The 16,642-nt window shown below is 62.7% G+C and overlaps 1 protein-coding gene across 1 annotated transcript in view; it reads left to right on the top strand.

Moving 5' to 3' along the window:
- Positions 1–2,342: 2,342 nt before the first annotated feature.
- The window catches only part of SEZ6 (seizure related 6 homolog), a 40,266-nt gene continuing 25,966 nt past the window's right edge, over positions 2,343–16,642 (top strand). The window contains exons 1-2 of the mRNA XM_065418501.1: positions 2,343–2,546; positions 15,678–15,827. Coding sequence (XP_065274573.1) covers positions 2,343–2,546; positions 15,678–15,827 — 354 coding nt within the window. The remainder of the gene's footprint in view (positions 2,547–15,677; positions 15,828–16,642) is intronic.

Raw genomic sequence — 16,642 nt, 5'->3', positions numbered from 1 at the left:
AGGGTGAGAGTTCGTCAGGTGCAGGGATCTAATCTCCTTTTTAAACTCCTTGCACGCGTCTGCCTGAACTCATGTAATAGATAATCCCCACTTGCAAATGAAATATCGAAGATTCTGGCAGCTGCTGCTTGTTAGGCAACGCTGCCCGTCCATGCAAGCTGCAGGCAGCACAGGTGTCAGCACAGGTGCCAGATGGATCCAGCTCGGGGCAGCGTGTGGCAGCAGAGGACACGGGGATGCTGCGGGAGGGAAGAGATGACTTTAACGTCTACATCTATTGCTAGAACATGGGTCTTTAATGGCTCCAGAATCAAACTGGCTGAGTGGCCCTTTAACGTAGGTCCTATACAAACACAAAGTGGGGATCCTGGACTGCGCAGAGTGCTATGTTTGCAATCTGTGGGCAAGTGACTCAGACCCAGGTTTGAGGCTGGAACAGGAAGCGCGTTTGGATATGTGGTCTCGTCTCCTTTCCCGAGCACAGAATGCCCCGCGCCATGGCACACCAGGCTGGTGCCCACCAAGCGCAGCTTCCCCAGCTCTCCATGGAGGTGCCAGGCTCTGGCATGTGGGTGTGTCTTTTCCTTCCCCTGCTGGTTCCTGTGGGTGGCTGAGCAGGGCTCCAGAGCTGCCTCCAAGGGCTGGGTGACCTCGTGGTGCCGGGAAAGGGCACCGGGCCTGTTGAGACCTGGGCTGATGGAAGGGCCTACAGGGAGAGGCAGGGAACATGCCCCAGAGCCCCACACCCCTGGTGCCGGGCTGGTCATGGCAGGCTTGCGCTCCATGCCAGCTACCTGGGAGCCTCTCACTCTGCCAGCTCCAGGGTCTCTGCTTTAAGGGGTCGCTTCTGTGACAATGCGGTTCTGGCGGAACCCAACTGAAAGTGCCAACTCAGGACAAATTGCTCAAACAGGGCAGTTACAGCCCAAGGCTGGGGTTTTTCCACCTCTAAGGCAAACCAAACCAGCCAGACTAAGAGGACTTCGGTCTCACCCCACTGGCTAACCGCAAGTCTCACAAGCAATCTCCTTAGACACTCCAGTTTCCCAGTATCACCACCAGTGCCACTCGTTATGGGGACAAATGGTTATGAAAACCAAGACCCCAGTAAAAGAAAAAGGTTCTCCTGATCCCAAAGGACCAAGCCCCAGACCCAGGTCAATATACAAATCAGATCTTACCCACAAATCACGCTGTTGCCAATCCTTTAGAACCTAAAATCTAAAGGTTTATTCATAAAAGGAAGAAGATAGAGATGAGAGTTAGAATTGGTTAAGTGGAATCAATTACATACAGTAATGGCAAAGTTCTTGGTTCAGGCTTGCAGCAGCGATAGAATAAACTGCAGGTTCAAATCAAGTCTCTGGAATACATCCCCCGCTGGGATGGGTCCTCAGTCCTTTGTTCAAGGCTTCAGCTTGTAGCAAAGTTCCTCCAGAGGTAAGAAGCAGGATTGAAGACAAGATGGAGATGAGGCATCAGCCTTATATAGTCTTTTCCAGGTGTAAGAACACCTCTTTGTCCTTACTGTGGAAAATTACAGCAAAATGGAGCCTGGAGTCACATGGGCCAGTCCCTGCATACTTTGCTGAGTCTCAAGGCATATTTGCCTTCTCTCAATGGGTCCATTGTATAGCTGATGGTCCTTAATGGGCCATCCAGCGGCTAGGCAGAGCTAACACCAGCTTGTCTGGGATGTCACCCAGCAGCATAGCATAAGTTTGAAATATAGACAGTATAGAGCCAATAGTCATAACTTCAACTACAAAATTGATACACACATATAGACAGCATAATCATAACCAGTAAACCATAACCTTGTCTAAGAGACCCCATTTGACCCCCTTTATACAAGATTTTGGTGCCACTACAGGACCTTGGTTGCAACAATGATCTATATGGTCCCAGATTATATCAATAACGTCACAGCTTCTTAATTGCCTGAAGCCAAATCCCGGTTAGTGCTGAGGGCCAAGTCTTACCGTGCTGGTTACAGGCCCCGGGCAGCGGGGGCAGGGGCTGGCAGGTGTCCTGTGCCGTGCAGCAGGGTGTTGGATGTGCTGGCAGTGCTCTGCAGGGGAGGCTGGGTTCTGTCTCACAGGCCATGCGAGTAACTTCCCGCGTGCGGCTGAGGAGTTGTGGCTGCAGGGGATGATGACATGGCTGAGCAGCCGAACATGGAAAGGGAACAAGCAGATCTCGCACGCTTAACGCAAGTGGATTTCAATTATTGTGAGTGTCACAGAGAGATGGGGGCGAGGGGGAGGAGGGAGCCTGGTAAAGGGCAAAACTCCTTTGCTCTCGTCCTTGCTGGCTGGCGAGGGCACGCCTGCAGTTGCGACATGCGCTGGATCCTATCCCAGCCACCGGGGACGGCGGCTCGACGTGCCCTGCAGGCAGCCAGGCGCCCAGCTCGAGGCTGGCTAACTGCCAGCTCCGCCGACGTGCTGGCAATGGAGGGCACCGCGCCCCTTGCAGAATCGCAGCTGCTGGCCGTGCGCCACCGCCAGCCCAGGCAGGGCCAGGTTCCTCTCCCTGTGTGGCAGGTAGGGGGGTGAGCTGCCCTGGGAGCTGGGGGTACAGGTGGGGCTCCGGGCTGGCTCCCTCTGCGCTGCCCCCTCCGCAGCGTTTGGCCCTGCGGATTATCTCTGGGCTGCCTTGGGCCGTTCCCATGGCAACCTGCTCCCTCCATGCACCTTCTCCCCTCACAGGGCAGGGCGGTGGCTGCTGTGTCGGAGGGAGGCTAGGCACAGCTGACAACCGACTGTGCTCTCCTGCTGCGTGCCCGGCCAGGCCTGCTCCCGCTCTGCCAGCCCCTGGTACCTTTGGTTTCTCTCCATCCACCCACCTGGGCTCTTTCTACAGCCCGCTGGCTGCTTTGCCCCGGCTGGAGACAGCTTTCTCCTGCAGGTGAGCCCCATGGGCCCCTGCACATGTCCCCTCCCCTCTGCGTCATGGGGCCCGTGCCCAGCTCCCTGTGAGTGCGGCGAGCCCTCGGACAGGAGGTGCTGGGGTGTGCCCAGCGTGACCCAGCACTGGCGGCGCGCATGGCTTGGTACAGGATGGGAGGCAGATCTCTGGCTCCAAGGAAATCTTGACCCTAGGGAACCACCCCAGCTGACGGCTGGGCTGGGACTGGCCAGGGAGGGCCCTTGCATGGGGTGGCTCCGTGAGCTCCCAGACACCTGGAAGCACCAGAGCTGGGGTCTTGGGTCTCCTTGGCAGACGAGGGTTGGCGAAGTGTGTGGGGGGGGGGCAGAGCAGAGTCGCCCTGGAGCCCCAGCCGTGCTCAGCGCTGCCCGTCTCTCCGCATCAGGCCACGCTTCAGGGCGCTGCCCTTCCCCTCTCCTGCTTTGCCGTCGTGTTTGCAAACAGTGGGGCCCCGGGGAGAGCAGTCACCGCGCTCGCAATCCACTGCAGCGCAGCCAATTAGCAGCAGCAGCAGCACAAGTGGCTCTTCACAAACACACCTCGGGAAACATGATACGGATCCCACGCTGCCAGCAGCCGTCCTGGCACCCGTCGGGCCTTCCCGTGCCCTGTCTGCACCCCGGGCACAGGGCCACACGGGCGGCAGGGGCTGCGTGCGGTTACAGAGCACCCAGCCCACAATTGGGGGTAAGGAACTTCCTGCTCACCCCAGCTGGGGAAACTGAGGCACAAGATGGTCATGCTGTGAGCTTGTGGCGGAGCTGAGAATAGGGCCCAGGAGCCCTCAAACTCCCCCCCCCCCATTCTAGCCCAGCACAGCTGAGACTAGAAACCACGTCCCTTGTTCCACCCACTGCTGAGCAGTCCCCCACCACACTTTTCCAACAGCCCCTTCCCATGCAGCGAGGCTTTCCGTGCTCGTGGCACGGCGTGGGCTGCCCCCAGGGCTCACCCTGGCCAGCAAACATCCCCAGCTCCCCGGCCGCACTGTTAGTGTGCTCGCTGGCACCTTTCCAGCATCCCCGCATTGGCACAGCTCTAGCATCGCCAGTCTGGCTGCCGGCCCCCCACCTTGGGCGCTGCAGCAAAGGCCACTGAGTTCTGAGCAGAGCCCGCATGGGGGGAGAACTCAACCAGCTGCTGCCCATGGGCACAGAGCCCGCCCAGTAACCTACCCTCTCGTGTGCCCCCCCTCAGCCCCCGCTAGATGGCTTCTAACGTCACGCACTGGTGACTGCAAGCTGCCCCCTAGCCTGCGGGGCCAGGGGCCTGCACCCCACACTGCAGCTCGCCTCGCGTGCCCGGCCTCTGCCTCTTCCCGCTTGTGCTCATGCCCAGTCTCAGCCGCCATCCGCTCCGACCTGAAATGAGATGTGATCGCAGCGAGCGAGCGGGGAAGAAAGTGGCTTTTGTTCCCTGCAGCCGGGCTTTGGGTGCTGAACGCTGCAGGATTTCAGCCAAGGCGCAGCCTCAGCAAGCCCCCCGCCCCACTCGCTGCTGTGTGCTCGGGAGATCAGAGGCACTGGGGGAAGCGGATCGGAGCTGGGGCAGCTCTGTGCTGCCGCCTGGCCCAGCTCCCCCCATGGGGAGGTCGTGCTGGGTTCCAGGGAGGTTGGAGCGGGAGCGTGGCTGCAAATACAAAACTCGGGTCTAAGTATTCGGCATTTGAGCTCCCATCTGTTCTCCTGGCACTGGGAGCTGGCCAGATGCTGGGCAAAGGTGTCTCAGAACAGGCCTGGGCATAAGCCCAGCCCCTTCCTGGCTGTTCGACCTTCTCTCTGGCCGCTGTTGTGGGTACGTGGTGCGTGCGGGAAATGATACGCTAGCCAGCCAATCGGGGAACAGAAATATTGCCATGTGACTCTGGCAGCCAATTGCCCACCTCGCTCGGCGAATGACCAGGCATGAACAGCTGTTTGGGAGTGACCCCTCCCTCACGGTATTTTCATGACGCGCCCGCCAAGCGAGCGTGAGTGAGCTGGTCCGTCCAAGGCCCTGCCAGACTACACGTGCCGAGGGACCCACGGGTGCTGGGTAGCTGGACTCGCTTCACCACCACGTGCCACTGAGGCTTGGCAGCTACCAGAGAGTCCAGGGAGTGGTGGTTTGGTGCTAGACGGGCAGCGTAGAGCCAGCCTAGGCGTCCTCCCTCGCCCAGGGCGCAGCTCCTAGGGCACGTGAGTGAGGGATCGCCACCAATGGACTCTGCTTGGCCCCCCTGTGGTTCATGGGCCCCTGGGCAGCTGCCCTGTGTCTCGTATGGGATAGACGCTCTGAGCCACCCCTGGCGCGCGCGGTGAGGAATGGCAGAGACCTGCACTGCGCCAGCAGGCCGCCTGGTCCCCCTGCCTGGCTAACGCAGGCTCCTTCCTCACACCGGCGCCTCCACCACTTTGGCGCGACTCTGCCCATCGGGTTCCATCCCCTCTAGTGCCTTTGCAGTGTGGGACGCAGCGTCTGCCAGGCGCCCAACCCCAGCGGCTCACTCTGCTCCGCTCCGGGGAGCTCTTCTGCCTGCCGGCCCCAGCTGGTGTACGGGGCAGTTTGCAGTGCCCACGGGGATCCCCATGGAGCAGAGCTGGGGGCTGCTTTTCCAGCGGGGGCTGGAAGGTGTCGGGCTGGAAAGTTGCGCAGAAGCCCCGTGGCAGGGGCTATCAGCTGGCGTCTCCAGCGTGGGTGCGAAGCGGGTCACTATTTCGCCATGCCGCTCGCGCCTTGTTTTAATGTCTCTTGTAGCTGCTTATTTTCCCCTTCCCCAAACCCAGTCGGGCTCCGGCTTCGGCTCCAGCACGTCCCGAGTACACATTGCAGGAGGTCACGGCCGCGCTGCCTGCAATGAGAAGAGAGGGGGTTGTTTCAAGTGACGCTGGCTCGGGGAGAAAATGCCACTGTAAGCCTGGCTGGCTCCTTTTGTGTGTGCCTGGCGATGACTCCCGGGGCTGAAATAGCAGCCGACGCGCCATTTATCATCCCCACTGCTCAGGGAAATTGCTGTACAAATGCATTAGCTCCGGCGGGAGAGCGGGGAATCGGGATTAGACAGACACGGGGTGGGGCCGCCGGGGGAGCTGGGAATGGGGGTGGGGGGTGCTTTGGGGGTCTAGACCTGAGGTTCTGGCATGCAGGAGGATCTGCCAGGCAGGCTGGGCGTGGGCGGCCTAGGACAGCGGTGGGGGAGGGGACGTGGAGAAAGGCAGCTAGGCTAATGTTGGCTTGCTAGGAGCTGGCCCTGCCCAGCACCCCTGCCCCTCCATACTGCCAGCCCCTCGGCTTAGCTGCCTCCGGGGGGAACGGAGGGGGGGGTAGGACAAGCCCAGCAGGCCTCTACCATTCTCCAGGTGCCCTCGGGTAGCAAATCGCCTGCCCTGTGGTCCCCCCGGCACGGAACCCCATAGCGCGGTCAGGCTGGGACAGCAGCCAGGCAATGGCACAGCTGGGCTGGGAGAAGGTGGCAGGGTGAAGCCGTGCTCCCCCATCCTCCCTCCACTGCCCCGCTAGGGGAACGCTCCCTGGGGCTCGGTCCTGCCAAGCAGGTTGTAGCTGGGGTGGGAGAAGGAATTCCCAACCTACCCTGGCCAAGTGCCAGCGTCCTCTGCCCAGCCAGGCTGCGCTGGTGCACCAGTTGCTAGCAAACGGCTCTGAGCTGAGCCAGCCCACGGGGCTGTGGAGTTTGGGGCATTCCCAGGAAGTGCCAGGGCCCACGGGGTCACCCGGCTGGCTGGAGGCCGGCATGGGGGCCTCCCGCTGGCTGCAGGTGTACTGGGGCCGGGCTGGAGCGCTGTGTCCCCCCCGGGCCCCGATGCTCCCCTCTCACAGTGCCCCCGAGCCTCGGCAAGTGCACCGCCTGGCCACCCATCTGCTGGGACTCACTCGGCTCCTCCCGTTTTTTATTTGTGGAGTGACCCAGAAAGTCCCGTCCCCTCCCCTCCCCTCCCCCGCTGGGAGCCGGCAGCCCCTGCCCAGCTAGTGTCTGGGAGGGGATCCGCAGGCGCTCCGGCTGTGCCCCGTCCTGGTGTGGCCCCGGCGCGGGCGCGGCCGGCTGTAGCACAGCTCTGACAGGATTGCTCCATTACCGCTACATGGCTGTAATTTCCAAACATTGCAGTTGATATGTCAGCCGTCATTTGTCATCGCTGTATTTCTCCTTGATGCTCGAGGGAGCCTATTGAGACGACATGTGACACGTGTCAGTGGGTAAATGACTGTTCAATTCAAGGAGAATCGCAAGACACACAAGGTCAAACGCTTCCTTGCGTACGCCGGCAGGAATATTAAACCGGCGCGGCCTCCCGGAGCTCCGGCGCTGGAGGCGATGCCGGGCCAGCCCCCGGGGACCACCGCAGGGCTCGGCGGGAGCCGGGGGCGGCGCGTGGATCGCTCCCTCCATGCGTGCGGGATCGCAGTGCCAGGCTCCAGGGGGACCAGTGCAGTGCTGCAGAGAGGAGCTCTGGCGAGGGGCTGAGACCGGGGGAGTGGGCGGCTCCAGGCATCTGACCCAAGGGGCAGTCTCAGCAGAGGGCAGACCCAGGAGAGCTGCCTCGCACCCAGAGCAGCTGGCGGGAAGCCCCGGCGGCAGCAGGGTCTGTGTCTGGGTCCATGGGCACTGCTCCCTAGGGCACAGGCATGGGGGGGAGGGAGGCAGGGAATGTGGGGACAGAATCCGCTGCGCAAGACGGGATCTAGGACCAAGCAGGGCTGGGGAGCCAGCTCCCTCCAGCCCCAGGAGCTCCCAGAGCCCAAGGCGCTGCCTGGCTTTGTGTGAGCCAGCCCTGCGGGGAGGGGGCAGCCCCCAGCATGGCCCGGCGAGGCAGGGAGGGGGCTGGCCCGGGCGGGGACAGCCCAGAGGGGTGGGGGTGACTGCCTGGCACCAGCCCTGGCACCAGCCCTCACGCCAGGCACCGCGGCCTTTCTGCTTGAGTAAGACCAGCAAGAATTAAAGCTTCATCGTTCCTGTCCTGTCACGTCTCTCGTTAGCGCTCGTCGCTGGAGGGCTCCTGTCCGTTCTCGTTAGCGCCCGACCCAGCTTTGCGCGCCGAACGCTCCTCCATCGCCTGGCTGGGCTGGGCCACCTGTGCCTGCCCAGCTGTTGGGCCCTTTGATGCCAGTCCCGCTGCCCTACAGCAACCAGCGCCGGGCGCAATTTTGCATAAATTTTAATTAGGGATTTGTTTGGGTCTTTTTCTTTATGGTTTGTCTGTAAAGCACGCCATGGACCTTGCAGCGAGCGGCACTGGCCTGGGGCGTTGGGAGCAGCCAGGGTTGGTGGGCAGCGACGTCACCTCCATAGTGGGACGGAGTCCAACACGGCACAACCTGGGGGGCACTTTGGACAGCAGGGTTCGTTGGTGCCAGGCCTGTGTCCCGCCGGCTGGCCCAGGAGGGCTCCGGGCTGCCCCGTTCTGTGTGGCTGGATCTGGAGACTGGGGGTGGGAACTTGTGGGCAGCGAAAGGTCAGCAGGTGGGAGGGGGCATGGAGGGGAGCAGCGTAGCCATGTTTTATTTATAGTGACCTTTTCCAGGGCCCGGCCCCGCCTGGATTCATCAACCCGTCAGGCTGCTGGACTCGCAGCTTGCCTGATGGAAACCAGGTGTGACAGAGCAGCCACGAGGGGCAAGCACCAGCCAGGCTCTGTGGGCCTGTGATGCCGGATTGGTTTCCACCTTGCCCTCCCCGCGCACTCTGCACCTTGCTGCTCATGGAGCGCATAAAGCAGGGTCCCCGTGCTCTGGCCTGGGGCTTCACCCTGCCCTGCCCTGCCCTGCCCTGCCCTCTCTGCCTCTCCTTGCGCAGGGCCAGCACCAGCTGGGTGTAGCTGATGTGAACTGGCTCCCTGGATCCCCAACCCCACCACCCCAAGGGAGGGGAGTGGGGCCGTCTCGCCAGGGCCAGGGCAGAGAGAACATAGGTGGTCCCTGAAGGGCAGGATGTGGTGGAAGGTGTCATTTGGAGCAGGCGGTGGGGGGACACGGAGAGCGACTCTCCCGCTCACAGGAGCGGCCTGAAGCACAGAAACTAGCACAGGGGCCCAGGCTGCAGCCAAACCACATCCCCGCATGCTGCCGGGCCTGGGGGTGCAGTGGCCGGGCCTCGGGGTGCAGTGTCCAGGCCAGCGCTCTGCGAAGAGGCAGCCCCTTCTGCTGCATGTCGGCTCCCCATGCATTGAGCGCTTAGAGCTTTCCATGCTGACCAGCTGCAGCGGGTGTGAGCTGAGGGGGCACCTGCCCAATGGAAGCTGCCCGCGGCACCAGCTCCTCTCCTGGTGCAGCAGCCGTGTGACTGCAATGTCCGGCTTGCGGCCAGTCCATGCAGGATTCATTTGCATACTGTGGCCCATAATGCATTGCTAGCTTCGCAACACGGTTCACTCCAGCAGGTGTGGCAGGGCCCTGATGGGCCAGACCCATGGTGCTGCCTGGAGGGGTTACCTTGCTCCAGACACTAGGGGTGCCCCACAGCGTGCAGCAGGGACAGAGGCTTCCCAGCCGGGGCGGCCAGCGCCCTGCCCCGGCTCTCAGCTCCACACCTGTTCTGGCTGCACAATGTGAGTTGCCCTGCAGCTCCGCGCTGATGGAGAACAAGAGCTGACCCAGAGCACGATTCGTTCTCGCATTCCCATCATGTCTCTCCGCTGTCAGCCTTCCCGGCCCCAGGGGCCGCGGCGCATGCAGGAAGGACCTTGGTGGCTGGCTGGCAGCGGGAGTGGAGGGGTGGGGGGAGACTCTCCATCCCCCGCTTCACCCTGTTCCCGAGAACTTCTCAAGCCTCAGAAATTCCCACCCTTCCCAAAGTCAGGCTGCAGGTTGTGGGGAGGAGCTGTGGGCGGGGCAGTATCTCACCAGGCCCCACAAAGCAAACAACCCAGGCACCGACTGCTCCCCTCCAAGCAAGCCCTCCGTGCCTCCATGGGCCGCCTGCCTGCGTCCCCGGCCTCCTTGCTCCGAGCTTTGCAGCCAATGCCGTGAAAGGTCATTGCAGACATCGGAGGCGGGGATAGACCAAGGAGCGGCCCCCCCCATGATCACAGGGTTCCGTGCGGGAAGGGACGGCTGTGTGGGGGTTGGGGTGGGGGTGCCCCAGGAAGGTGGCCGGCATGGGTCCTCCACGGGCTCTGCAGGGGGCTGGTGCATCGTGCAGGTGCTTGCTGGTCCTGGGGGCTGTTGCCATGGGTCTGAGGCTGATTGACAGGAGCGGGGGGCTCTGATCTGCAGAGCGGTGGCTGGCGTGGTCCTGGCCATGCTGCAGGGAGCTGCTTTGTCAGCTGACCAGCCATCCCGCTCTCTGCGCCTGCCCTCTGCCCAGGGCTGCTTGCTCGCTCTAATTGCCTCATTTTCATGGCAGCCGGCGCCCGGCTCCTGCACAGACAGGGTCTGTTCGCTGGGAGGTTAATGAGTGAGGACTGGGCAAGGCTCCTGCCAGCCAGGGCTTTAGACAATTACAAAGAAAACCAAAGGTCCCCTCTGCTGGCTGGGGTCGCGGGTGGCGCAGAGAGCTCAGCCAGCACTGAGTGATAGCGCGTCCCTCCTCCCCTGCCACCTGGCCGGCCTTCCAGAGCATGTGGGAGAGGCCCCAGGATTGCTGCAATGCAGCCACCTCTGGGGCACAGCACAGGTGCTCTTGGACGGCAGCGTAGGGCAGGGAGCAATGTGCAGGGGGAGCTTGTGCCACAGAGATGCTGACGGTCAAACCATCCCAGGGGCTCAGTCGAGCCTCCCCCCCCCCCCCAAGCCTGCCTGTTCCAGCAGGCCCCAGCAGTGCAGAGCAGCAGTCGCTGGGCCCCCGGCCGGCATGCACGCTGCCCGGGGTGGCACGCAGCCCCGTCTCCCTCGCTTTGCCAGGCACTAGGGTATTGCTTCGTGCACTGCGCGATATCGATTGAGCACGTTCCCAGCTGCTGTTTGTTTATTTTTTACACTAGACACTATTGATTTCTGCTGGGAACCCCCCGCTTGCCCGCCCACCCCCCCTTCACCTGCCGCACACAGCACAGAGAGGCTTATTCTCCAGCAGCCCCAACGTGCGTTCGTTGTTAATAGACTGGCGCTCAGGAAGTTTAGGCCCCCAGACCAGCTGCTCCGGCTGGCAGCATGTGGTGTGTGCCAAGCGCCGGACAGGCTGCTGGGAGCCAGCCTGCAGTGCCCTCCCCGCGAGCCTGCCCCTCCGCACAGCTCCCCTGCGGGCTCAGCTCCAGGGTGCCCCTTGCAATCCAGGGCCAGCCAGGAGAGCCCAGCCAGGCCCTGCCAGCCCAGGCCCCGGGGAGGGGGAGCTGTCAGGATCTCTGTGCCAATCTGCACTGGAATAGCCTGCACACGCGCACCGGAGGGCTCTGCTGCTGGGCTGAGGCCTCATTAGTGCCTGTCCCATGACAGCACAAGCAAGGGTGGGCGGGGCCAGCTAGTGGTTAGCGAAATGGACGGGGAGTCAGGACTCCTGGGTTCTCTCTCTGGCCTAAGGCAGGTCCCGTCGCCGCGCTGTGCTCAGGGTGTGGGTGGCAATGGTGGGGCCTGTGGGATCAGCGGTGGGGGGCACCGGCCGTGCAGCTGGCACTAGGAGGAAGGGGAAGACAACGGGCTCTGGGCGGTGTCTGTATAAACGCCCATTGCCAGCAGCGGGGACATGCCTGGGTGGGGAGAGGCTTTGTAGGCCTGGGGGAAATTTCCTCTCTTAGCGGCAGTTGCACTGGCCCCTGCAACACCTCGGCCTGGCACTCGGCTGGCACCGCCTTGCACAGGACATCAGTTGCCCTGGATGGCAGCTGGAGAAAGCGTCATCTTTATCCCTTTGATCTGAAACCCACCTGGCTGCTTGGGGGCATTAGCCCAGTGACGGGTGCCAGGCCCCGCCATAGGGCCAGCGTCCATTGGGCCGGGGGGGTGGGTGTCTTGGCTCGTGGCTGGCGTACCACGTGGCACCCACCTTGCCGCTGCTGCCTGGGGTCCTGGGTGGTGCAGCCATTGTCCCATGGGGAATGTGGCCCCATCGCTCAGTACCTGCTGTCTCCCCATGCCCCTCGGGGCCTGTGTGCTCAGGGCTCCTGCTCCAAGCCCCTCCTGGGGCTGGGGGGCTGGCCCGGGGCCCCGAGAACTCCCCACCGGATTCAGCAGGACTCCAGAAGGCAGTTCGTTCCCACCCTCTCTGTGCAGCTGCTGCCCCAGGCTCCAGCCAGCGACCGCCCCGTCTCAGCTCCAGCGAGCTCAGGGGGAGCGGGAGAGTTCTCCTCTGCCAGGCTCTGTGGCGAGCAGCGTGGCGTCCGCGCTGGGGGGTGCTGCATGGGGCAAAGCAGGAGGCGGCTGCCACCTCCCCTGGCACTGCTGGCTGTGCCCAGCCTGGGGAGTGAACAGGGTGGCCGGTGGCCGTGCCGCAGCCTGGGGAGCATTTGGGGGGCATCCAAACTGAGCGCTGCACTGCAGGCTGAGCAGCTGCTGGTTGCACAGGAAGTAAATATTCCTCCTCTTCCGGAGCCAGGCGCAGGCAGCCGTCCTGGGGCTGCTGTCACCCCGGGGCTCTGAGCCCCTCCCGCTCTCCGCTGGGGGGCGCCGCTTCGGGAGCCTCCGCGGCCTTGAGACCCTCCCTTGTGCTGCGACGGTGCTGTGCCCCCACATCCCCAGCCCGGTTACCAGGGCGTGGCCCCGGCCCCCAGCGGATTATTCCGGCGCTAGTAATAGGAGCACGGAGGGAGTGTTTCCGATGTGCCCGGCAAAGCTTCAGTAGCGGAGCCTGGCACAGAGCTGGGGCCATCGTTCTCGGGAACCTGGCTCCTGACCTCCTCGCTCCTGCAGAGCCCTCCTGGCAGCGCCTGCCCCTCGGCCCCAGAGCGCCCTGCTTGGCATGGGGCGGCGGCGCACCCAGCGCCCATGGCAGGTGTGCTGGGAGCAGGGCCGGCTCCAGGCACCAGCGAAGGAAGCAGGTGCCCAGGGCGGCCAATAGAAAGGGGCGGCACATCTGGGTCTGCGGCGGCAATTCGGCGGCGGGTCCTTCACTCCCTCTCCTCCTCTTCGGCGGCACTTCGGCGGCAGCTCAATCGGGTTTTTCTTTGTTCTCTTTTTGATTTTTTCGCCGCTTGGGGCGGCAAAAAAGCTGGAGCCGGCTCTGGCTGGGAGCCCCCCCAGAGCCCAGGGCACTATGGGCACCACAGCCTGGCAGAGCCGATCTCTCTCTCTCTCCTGGCTTTGCCGAGCAGACGAGCCTCCTTCAGCAGAAGCCAGTGCTGACTTATGTGCGATTAGCCGCAGCGCAGGGCTGATCTGCCAGTGTTTGTTACCAGCTCAGTGCCTAATCCCGCAGTCTAAAGGGCCTTCCGCTAACAAGCAGCCACGCTGCCGGATCCCTGCCTGAGCAGCTCCACATCTGAGCCGTTTTCCTGAGGCAACCCACCCCCCCGCTCGCCCCGCTGCTGGCATGGTCTCCCCTTCCAGTCGCTTGGTTCCCAGCCAGGGGTGCAGAGCCGAATGGAGGGAGTATTTATCGGGGGTAGCCATGTTAGTCTGTATCCACAAAAACAATGAGGAGTCCGGTGGCACCTTAAAGACTAATAGGTTTATTTGGGCATAAGCTTTCGTGGGTAAAAAAACCTCACTTCTTCAGATGCATCTGGGGGGAGTGTGGAGCTCAGAGCCTGACTCAGGTTCTATCCCCCGTTCTGGGCGGGGAGTGGGGGCTGGTGAGTTGGAGCGGGGGGAGGAGCAGGACTCCTGGGTTCTATCCCCCGTTCTGGGCGGGGAGTGGGGGCTGGTGAGTTGGAGCGGGGGGAGGAGCAGGACTCCTGGGTTCTATCCCCCGTTCTGGGCGGGGAGTGGGGGCTGGTGAGTTGGAGCGGGGGGAGGAGCAGGACTCCTGGGTTCCATACCACCTACTTGCTGTGTGATGTCAGGCACATGAATCCATCTCTGTGCCTGTTTCGTCACCGGGGGATCCCACAGCTTTGCGCGTGAGGTTTATTCTGTGCTGATGCCCAGCGCTGTCCCTGGAGCCGCTGGCAGGGGGCCGGTAGCCCAGGCAGTCCCGACTCTGTACCTAGGGCTCAGTCAGCCCCGCTCCGGCTCAGCACTCTCCACCCGCCTGGCGGACCCGGGCACCAGGTGTCTCGTGCGGCTCATGGCTGTTCTCAGTGGCAGGTGGGAAGATGAGTGCGGAGGGCTCCGGGGGGTAAACACGCCACTGGGCAAAGAGGGTGCCTTTAGCCCAGCCCCCCGGCTGGTGGCACTGGCCACCTCATGTGCGGTGACCCAGCGCCGGCTTCCCCCTTCCAGTGGGGCGCTAGCATGTGCCCAGCTGTGGCATAAGGGGTGTGGGACGGGGCTGGGACTCAGCCTGTGCCAGGCATGAGGGTGGGGGCAGGGCAGGCGGTGCCCAGGGGCCTTCTGCATTGACAGCACCCGCAGGGTACCTGGTGCAGCCCGTTGCATCCCCACTCTCTGGTCCTGTCTTGCCTGCAGCCCAGCGTATTGCTCAGGGCATGGTGGGAAACGTTTGGTACTCGCTCCAGGACTGCCCAGCAGCGCCTCTGGCCAACGCCCGCCGTGGGGAGCGGGGGCACTACCGAGCGATGTCTCTTCCTGCAGAGCCTTGTTCTGTATTCACCAAAATATCCGGCTGCCTCCGTCCCACCCCCGCAGGGGCTCCCCCAGCCCAGCGTTCCATAATCGGCCGCCTGGCTGGCCCTGCGTCTCTGCCGGCAGCCTCTGGTAGAGAGGAGCCGGCGCTGATGAGGTTGCGGGGGTCGCGGAGTGAATCTCTCCTGATGGGGTATTATTAGCATTTCAATTTATTTACACGTTTTGCTGGAGCACAAAACACCCATTGAGAAGTTACATCTCATTATCGGAGCCATCCAGCGAGCAGCAGGAGCAGAGTTATCACAGCCGTTTAGAGCGCTGAGGAGAAAATAACCCACTCGGGGAGAGCTGAGCCGAGCAGCCGGCTGGTTCGGGGCTGGGGGCAGCATCCGGCAGGAGCAGGGGGCAGGGCGGGGCGAGTGCCAGCACCGGAGCCTTCTCCCTCCCTAGGGCTGGCACCGCCTGATAGCACCAGTGCACCCTGCTGCCCGCTCTGCCAGTGTGTCCCCTGCCCAGGGGAGATGGGGCCATGCACTTGGCACCCCTCTGTTGGCACTGGTCTCCGCACAACCGCTCCCTGGCTGGGCTCCGAGACCCCACAGGACACGGCCTTGTTTTCTGCCCATCTCCCCCGGGTTTGGTCAGGCTCCGTGCAGGGCTGTGGCCACACGGCTCTCGGTGACCCTGGGGTCACTGCTGGATGCCTGGCCCGGGACAGGCAAATTCCCAGAAGCTTTTGCAGGTGGCTGAGTCCTGTGGGGCCACTCGAGGCCTGGTGACAAAGGGGAATCTGCGTTGACTGGCTGTGTCCATGAGCACGCCAGGCCAGGGGGCTGGGGGAATCGCTTCCCCAGAGATCCCACCCCCTGGAGTGGGGAGCCATTGCAGGCAGCAGTTAATGAGCCGGTGTAGGGCTTGGGCTGGAGTGCTAATCCCCTATTAAAACCTAAAAGGGATTCTGGCGCCCTTCAGTATAAACTCATTAACTTTTATGGTATAATAAATGGATCCTATTAAAAAATAATTCCAGTCGTGCTGGGTGCAAGTTAACCTCTTAGAACTTCTGCAACAAGGCATATTTCTCCCTGCTCAGCCGGGGAGGCGGGGAACAGGGCCTCTCCTGGCCACTACCGTGCAGCGAGGCTCCTCCGGCGCTTTGGGGACGCCCCTGTAAGGCCGCCCGCCGGCCCCAGGGGCGCATCCCGGCCCCTGGTCTTGGAGGCTGCAGATCAGGGGCTCCCTCCAACTGCCACCCAACCCTGCTCTACATGCACGTGGTGCTGGGGGCCAGCACGCCAGCTGTTGGCCTCCGGACACCTGGGTTCATAGGGGGCCTTGCCATGGTAAGGAGAATGCCTGGCGCCATGAAGTGGGTTAATTATAAAGTAGGAAGGGACGTAAATCCGGCTGTACCAGGGCAGGAAACAGCCATTCGCCGGCTGCTCCTTATGTCTCCTCTGACAGAACTGGCAGTGTCAGGGCCAGGGCTAGGCGGGTCTGGCGAGTCCTGTGACCCCAGAAGTGCCTGGAGTAACAAGTGAAAATGGGGGTGGGGGGACCTCGACTTGTCGTGGCCTGGAGAGATGTTCTCCACAGCCAGCATCTCCTCCACGCCCTGGGTGCTGTGGGTCGAGGGGCATTAGCTGGGGTGAGGGTGAGTGGGACTAACATAGCATGAGGTGCTGAAGGACTGCATTGAGTGGGGGAGCCTGGGGCTGTGATAGTGGGGATGGGGCTGCGGGTCGGGAGTAAGGGGCACTGGCAAAGCTTGGGGGGGGGGAGCCTTTTGCTGGCAGCCCCCACCCACTCTCTGAGCACCCCATTCAGCAGGACTCAGGAACTGGAGCAATAACTTTTCCCCCAATCTTTGAAGCTAAAGCCTTTTAATAGTCCCTTCAAAGTGGCAGTCACATGGCGATTAATCCTTGAAGGGCCCTGCCCTTGGTAGCGTTCAGTATAATTACCTGCTAATTGGCAGTATCATGTCATCAGTGCTGGTGCGCAGTGTAAGCGCTCCGCCAGGACGTGCCCTGTGCGCTAACGCAGCCTGTCTCAGAGCACGCGCCGCCTGGCCACCTCGTGCCGCTGCCTCCTGCAGACACGAGCCGTGCTCCGCGGGCTGGGCCCTTGGGACATGGCTGGCCCTTGCTGGGCACGT

This window comes from Emys orbicularis, chromosome 17 (genome assembly GCF_028017835.1).
Source record: "Emys orbicularis isolate rEmyOrb1 chromosome 17, rEmyOrb1.hap1, whole genome shotgun sequence".
Taxonomy (NCBI): Eukaryota; Metazoa; Chordata; order Testudines; family Emydidae; genus Emys; species Emys orbicularis.
The sequence above is the reverse complement of the archived record's forward strand: the minus strand, read 5'-3'. Positions and strand labels throughout refer to the sequence as shown.